Genomic DNA, 7,890 nt, shown 5'->3' on the forward strand with positions numbered 1-7,890 from the left:
ACTGCACTTATCAGACACGCACACACACTCAAATACAGTCACTAAGCTGAATTTGTACATGACTCTGACACAGACTAAACAGTTACTATTATATTCACTTTTAAATTTGAAAATAATGACATTATTAGTAATTTTACAATTGCTTGTGTTAAAAAAAAAGGTTTGTATCTCCAAAAAGCTACAATGCATTTCTCATGTACGTACATAAATGTATTGACGATTCATGTGAGAGCAGAGGAGACCAAAAAATTCTGACCACTGAAACAAAAACTGGTCACCACAAACCCAAACTGTCAGAAAACTCACTGCTGATGTGTACTTGTACTGGATGCACTGCATCTATACATAGATACACAATAGATGTTCTACCTGCCAAACAGGGAAATGGTGAGATTTCCTTTATAAGGACACTCAGAGCTTCCGATGTGCAGCTCTCCCTGGTTCCCGATGAGAATGTGTTTGGTCCGCAGCAGAATGGGACGGTTGGTGTCGGCAATCACCAACTTTCCTGCACATGAGACACGCACAGACATTTAAAGGTTTGTCTTGCTGCCCAGACATTTCCTGTCCTCCACTCTATCTATCTATCTATTATCTATCTATCTATCTATCTATCTATCTATCTATCTATCTATCTATCTATCTATCTATCTATCTATCAATTTATATTTCTATCTATTTAATGTTTTTTTGTTTGTTTTTTTTAAGGAAAATATTTAATTTACAACTGTACATTCTTTATTCACATATAGGTATTTTTTTAAGATGTGAAGGAGAATTGCCTCAATACAGCATATTACAGTAAAAATAATAATTACAGTAATATAGAATGTCAATTTGAATGTATCTATCAATAAATCTGATCTAGTAAAAAAAAAAACAGCAAAAGAAATATTGACTTATCACAACAATAACTCCAAAATGAGAAATATAATGAAAACGTTATAAAGTCAAAGTAAGTCTTACACTATCCCTTAATAACTCGCTGGGGTTGTGATTTTTTAATTTCAGTATTTCTGGAAGTATTTCAGAAAGTGCTCTACAGAGGGTTAAGACCAGAGACATATATAGATAGACACCTTGATACGTGTTGGAGGCTCAACCAGCGTCGCCGCCATATTGGAAAGGTCTCCTCACTCTAAACTCGCACCGGAATCAAAGCAGTTGAAGCAACAATGCCCAATGTATTTTGTGAAGCTCCGGGGTGTAATAACGGGCGCAGCATTGACACCAGATCACGTGGGATTACCTCTCACAAGTAAGATTGAAGAATAGTTCAGGTTACTTCCCCATTTATGATATAATGTCATCGTAACAAACATAATTTGGCCCTCTCTCATTGTCTGTTGTTTTTTCCTTCACGTTTAAAGTGTGTGTGTGTGGGGGGTGTTGTTGCTCCAGCGTATTCTATACTTTGTAGTGAGCACTTGACGGTGGAGGACTTGGACAGGACCGGTCAGATTGTCCGGTTTAGACATGCTGGAATCCCAGCTGTGTTCAACATCCCATCTCATCTGTAAAGTGTAGCTGTAGTGTAGACGAGGTGTCTACCAGTATATGTCGATAGTTAAGACCATCTCACCTCCGTTGAGGATCTCGATGGAGTGGACAGTGGCTGAGGTGGTGAGAAGGACCTTCCTGCCATAGCTGATGACCACACGATGATCTTCACTGTGTCCCGGCATCCAAGGCTGCAGCCCCAGCTCTTTGTCAGGGCACACTGCCAGAGAAGAAACATCTCAGTCAGTCATCTGCATCCCGACGGAAACAATTCATCTCATGCTGTTGCTTTTGTGCATTCAGATAAAACAAGACCCCCCCTTGGACGGTATGTGGAACCGAATGACTAAATTTAAAAAAAAAAAAAATCGTATTACATTTTCCAGAGATGGCTTATAACTTTATCTCAAAGTGAATATACAAAATAAAGAAAGGTCAGATCGAACCACTGCTGCTTTACACACAACATCCAGAGTGGACGTTATCTACAATCCACCAGCTTCATTCTGCAGAGAGAAAATATTAAATATACTACTAACGCTTCCAATGTTATGACGCACGGACAAGATTGAAAAAAGACCAGGGACAGATACGGATGGAAGCTTCACAATCGATAGAAGAAGAGATGTAATTAAAGGAAAATGGCCCCCTCTCTCTGGCTCTCACTCGATCACCTTGGAGCAAATCTGCAGCCTCTCCAAAGAATTAAAGAATAATGCTCGGACACACACAGAGCTTCCACCAACATGCATCAGCAGCTGGCGAATCCATCAGACTTTATATCAAGCTTCAGTCTTTTTATAAAACAAAAAAAGATGGCAGGATTACAACAGACCTTCAAAATAAAATAGAAAAAGCTGCTGGATTTTATGAGTCAGACGGAAGCTCTGAAGCCCCAGATGAAATCCACGTGAAAGGTCGCGTGTTCACACACTGACGTGTAAAACATTTTGAATATATGTCACTAATGATCTGGATTTTCTTTCTTTTTTTCCTTTTTTCACTAATGATCTTTATCTTGCACGAATAGAAATGAGTTGAACTTTTAATAAAATCCATCTTTAAACCGCTCCAGAGCAGAATGTGTTCAGGTAGGTGTGACCCCGAAATCCACATTCATTAATTTCAGGAAAAGAACAAACACAGAGTTTCTGCCACCACTGGAAATCATAGAGCGAAGACGTAAATAAATACAACAGGAGAAAGAAAGGAATGCATATGTAAATAAATGTTGTCAGGATGCCTCATCTGGAACTGGGTGAATGATTGACACTGCACTTTTGAATGATTGACACAGTGTGTGCGTCACCTAATAATAATGATAATAACGCATATAATTCATATTGCATAAAATCGCAAAGTGCTATAGGTCAATGACTCGGGGTTACAAATACATTTCATAATTGTATTTATGAATAAACATGAAATAAACTCATCAGTGGCACTGACTGCTGGAGCCTGAACTGTGCAGCAGATTTCCCAGAGGCCAAATTATATGATTGATACGTTGCAATCATCTGCATTCTGCTGTCAGTGAATGAAGTTTGTTTGTTTGACTTGGTGTGAAATTGCCATTTCATTAAAGGTCCAAATTAACAAGTGCAGAAGCTGTTTGGACCAATTGCCAAATACAGCCCATAGCCAGCCAGCTGTCGACTTTACTAAGGCCATGTCCACATGGAGAGGGAACCGATTAATTTATTTCTAATTCTATAAAGGTTTTCGATAAACACAGAATCATTTAGAGAAATACGTGCGTCAACGACAAAACCACTGGCGCTGTAGTACGTACGCCAGGCCTGTGAGTGGCGCTGTAACGCTGCATAGAGAATATGACATGAAGCATGTACACAAAACTCATGTCATGTAAACAAACACACAAAGACAAAGATGTATAAAGCTAGAGACACTTCTTGCTGTAGAAGAGCAGCAACACTGTGATCCACCATTGTTGTTGTGGGCGGGGGTTGGCGCATGCAGATTAAGGGGGAGGCTCTGAAGTGATGCTCCATAGAGAAAGATGTGCACGGGTTTTAAACACAGAAATGTAACAATGGCATCTTCAGATTTGGTCACTCAGGGACCCAGTTTCAAAAATGGTCATGTTCAGACTGCTGGACGAAAAGGTCCATGCGGTGATCAACTTGATGAATCTAAACTCGTCTCCGCCTCAGAATATAAGACAGAAAAACTTTTCATTGATGATCTTGCACGGTGAATATTTATTCCTAACTTAAGGTCCAGTTCCAACAGCTTGTAGACACCAGCACACTGCCAGATGTTTGACATATGATCTTTGATTTATCTGTGATTCTTTTAAAATCCACTGCTGTTCCTCATATTACCTCCACGATCGGTTTGGGATGCTATCGCTACTGTCTACGTAGTGAAATCCTCTCTGTCAGTTCATTTCGCTCACGTAATGCTCTGACAGGTTAGTCGGCCTTGATGCACTATCCGAAAACATCAAAAGCTTCAGTGAAAGCTGTCATTACGGTAATGACTAACCGGCTTCCTGTCACCAGAGCAAATGGGATTACCGTAATGACAGCAACATGTCTGTTCTCAACTGGTTTTCTACCTACTTCACTTCAGATATGGGAACTGGGTGCAACTTCTCAGCTTTCAGGAACATTCTAAGTTTTCTGATAGCGCAGATAGTTGTGTAATTACGGTACTCCAAAGTACGGTAGTGTGAATGTATCTGCAGCGGTACTCTTGGTGTTAAAGGGTTAATATATGTAAATGAGTAATAATAAGTGTACATTTCCATATCACCACATAGGATCATCACCTCCTACTTACCCCTGGCATGTAAATATCCACTGATGAAAATATGTTTTTTATTTTATTTTCTATTACATGCTAACTTGGATTTATGTTACACAGGTAAATATAGCACCTTTCTTCTGTAATTTTTTATGCTGTAATGCAGTAAATCTTCCTGCTGTGGGAACAATAAAGGCTTATCTTAGCTTATCTTATACATCTGATAGAGAATATGTTCCATGTGTCCAAATATTTGCTGCTTTGCTGATAAAGACGGGCGGAAGTGCAGGTCTGGATGATCTGTGTCCTCACACCCTGCAGAAGAGCACCAGTGTCTGTGTCAGTGTTATTAATGGCTGAATATCAGCAACATTATGAGGAAATAAACCCACGGGGCCAGAAATCATAACAACCATAACAGCATTCATTGTTAATGCGAAGCTGCTTTGCCTTTTTATTACCACCTTCATATTGTTGCATCCGAACAGTACATGGTTTTATACATATATATATATATATATATATACACACATATATATGTATACAGTCATCCTCAAAATTATTCATACCCTTGCTAATTCTTGTGTTTTTGTTTTTATTTTGTGATCGAATTGAAATTGAAAGAATGACAAAAATACAAAATTCTAAAAAATTATTTATTTCTGGGGTATTTTATTAGTAGCGTCCCCAAAAATGCCATGTTCAAAATATTCATACCCCTGACAATCCTTCAACAAAAATGTGCCAAATGCAGTAATTTTTGTCTAGTATTCAGTATTTGTCTCAAGTTCTCTCAGAAGAATAGACAGTCCACACTGTCCTCTTCATGCCCCTGGAAAGGCTCTCCCATCGTTTCCTTTTCTACACACACATAAGTGGTTCACTTGACGAGACTAAATAGAGCAAAAAAAAAAAGTTTAAAATCCAGAAAACGAAAATCCAATATTTTCAACAACTGTCCTGAGTGACCACGCAACAAACCTGTATGCAGTTTAGATGTATCTCGGTAAGTCCGGTAGATCAGAATGTAATTTATCTTAACAAGAAACTGAATTGTTGCCCTGCAGCAGATCAGGTAAGAACATGTTTTTACTGTTTAACTGACACAGCTTCTTTAGTTTGTGACTGTCTCATGTCACATTATCTTCAAATCTGAAACCTAAAATATGACTAAAGTGTCATACGTTGCAAATGACAAATGACAATGACTATTGATGTCTCAGTTTCACGCCATTGACAAAGTTACGTTTGCAAACAGGGAATAACTTAAAAATCTGATGTTTGCTGACGCAAAGTTCTGCTCCGTTAAACATTCATCAGGTGAAGCTGGAAGCTGATTTATCGTCATTGTTTAAAAGTCTGTGTCTCTCCTGCAGTTTTTAGCTCTTCATTACATTTGGTTTCATTTCTCTAGAAAATTTCACATATTTTTGCATTTTTCAAAATCAACATGTTACCAAGAAATGAGCAGGACAAGCTCCAAATTAAATGGCAAAATAAATAAAAGTCTAAAAGTCAGAAATGAACGTCACTATGGAGTTACTGGTGTGATACATGTGGAGATGTGGAGCCTCTAAAAGATCCACGTGGGACCTCCTGTCGTCCTGCAGGCTGAGAGGACACACTTCTCCAGTCGACATTGGCTCTATGTGACACCACACCACTCTTCCGGCACATTGAGCTCGATGGAACGGCGTTCTCTCTTTTTTTTTGGATTTATGTACGGGCTCCTGGCATTATTAAAAATGCTAATGATTACGACCTGCTTTGGTTCGTCTTCGTTCACGTTGTTTAATAAATTATTCAGGTCTTTTTGTCCCATTATTCCTCCACTGAACCCATTTGTGAATAATTCACACACTGCTGTGTAGTTAACTACCCGACCACTGCAGTCAAACGGGCCTCAGGTGAATGATGATTTTTATTAGATTTCCAGCTTTCCACATTTCCAGCAACAACAAGTGGCAGCTGTGAATTAAGTTAGTGGTCGTCCTAGTAGTAATTGTAGTAGTAGTAGTAGTAGTAGCAATAGTAGTGGTAGTAGATGTACTAGTAGCAGTAGTAGTACTAGTAGTAGTAGGATTTAGCAGACAAGAACTATGAATATGCAGTAACAGCTTCATCCTGAATCAGTGCTCGTCAGCCTTCAGCTGCCACCAGTGGAGACTGAAGAATGAAGTCAGAGGAGTCCGGGCGTCATTATGTTTGGATCAAATTGTTTTTGCTGTTGCAAATAAAGTGAATGAAACGGGGGTTTTGAAGAAAGTGCCATTAATCACCCCACATGAAATACCCGTACGCGCAACTGTCATGTCACTTGCTGCAGACTGAAGGTCTATAATTTAAACTTAGAAGAATAATAAAAACAAAGTGCCTGTTTCCCAGTGCACACTCCAGCCTTCAGGGATTCTACTGCGTTTGTGTGTGTTTTTATGAAGTGATCCATCATGGTTCTTCCTGACAGCTGCTGTGTGCACACTGAGCAGATACTCTGTGTGAATAGCTGTCAAAAGCAATGTGCAGTGATCGGTCATCAGAGGTTCCAATTGTCTGGTTCCAGTGCACAAAGTTAAATGTTATGACAGACCCTGGCAGACGTTTCCAGACCTATTTGTGGAGCTTTTTCACACATTAGCCTGAATTCTATCATTTTTGTTCCAGTTAAATGTCACCTGGTTTCTTACCTGGTTTTGCAGCCAAACACTCACTTCACATGTGTTAATGTTTTTGGGGTATGACGACGACTGTGTTAGTATTCTGTTCTGTTCCACTCTAATAGAAACCAACATTCATGAGAGCGGTTCTTATCAGAGACGTCGGCGAGGAGGAAAAACATCCTTTTACAGGCACAGAAACCTCACGCAGATCCAAGGCTACATGTGGATGACCTCCACCCAGCTGGGTGAAGAAAAAGAGAGGGAAGAGACACATAGAAGGGGAGAGGACAAACAAACAGGCTGACAGAAAATAACGATCCACCTGTAACTCACCTGCCTGGATGACGGGGAGCAGCAGAGCTGCCACCAACAGAGAACATCTCTTCATCTCCGTCAGCGTCGCCACCGACCGGCTTCACAGCAGAGGCCTTCAAAGGTTGTTTCAGACCTCCCAGGGGGCTTTGGAGGGTGGAAGTTCACAGCGTGAGACCAGCGAAGGCGCCTGCGACGAACACAGAGAAGAGCAGAGGCGTCAGTGTCACAAAGCTCCGAGCTCCTTCAACACACCGAGTAGCCACTGATGCCTGAAAGCAGCGAAAATGTCTTTATTTGCAAGAGGGCCGAGCACAAAGCCGACTAAAGGTTTGAGGATTTGTAATGCGGGATGTCTCAGGAGACTCCACAGTCTTCCACACAGACACGGTGACGTGATAGGATTTTAAGGAACAGTATAACTACATGTATCATGTATTGAACAGATTTTGTCAACTTTCTATTATTGCAAGTGTGAAACACTTAGTGACAGTGTCTGGGAAAGGTGCTACATACTTTACTCTGTTCGTGCAACATCTACTGCTGGAGACACATCCCTCTTTGTCTTTGTCTCTTCCTGAGGTTTTGTTGTTGTTGTTTTTCCCCTCCTCATCCTCAGTCCACACATGTTTTTACTGATGTAGCACAAAGG

The 7,890-nt window shown here is 40.2% G+C and overlaps 1 protein-coding gene across 1 annotated transcript in view; it reads right to left on the bottom strand.

Moving 5' to 3' along the window:
* Positions 1 to 7,314, bottom strand: part of LOC144740059 (cell migration-inducing and hyaluronan-binding protein-like) — a gene marked incomplete at its 3' end in the record, with an annotated part of 19,657 nt that extends 12,343 nt beyond the window's left edge. The window contains 3 exon segments of the mRNA XM_078622941.1: positions 370 to 508; positions 1,583 to 1,720; positions 7,260 to 7,314. Of these exon segments, the coding sequence (XP_078479067.1) occupies positions 370 to 508; positions 1,583 to 1,720; positions 7,260 to 7,314 (332 nt within the window).
* Positions 7,315 to 7,890: the final 576 nt, after the last annotated feature.

Source organism: Lampetra planeri, unplaced genomic scaffold (assembly GCF_965212315.1).
Source record: "Lampetra planeri unplaced genomic scaffold, kcLamPlan1.2.h2 scaffold_1876, whole genome shotgun sequence".
In the NCBI taxonomy this organism is placed as follows: Eukaryota; Metazoa; Chordata; class Hyperoartia; order Petromyzontiformes; family Petromyzontidae; genus Lampetra; species Lampetra planeri.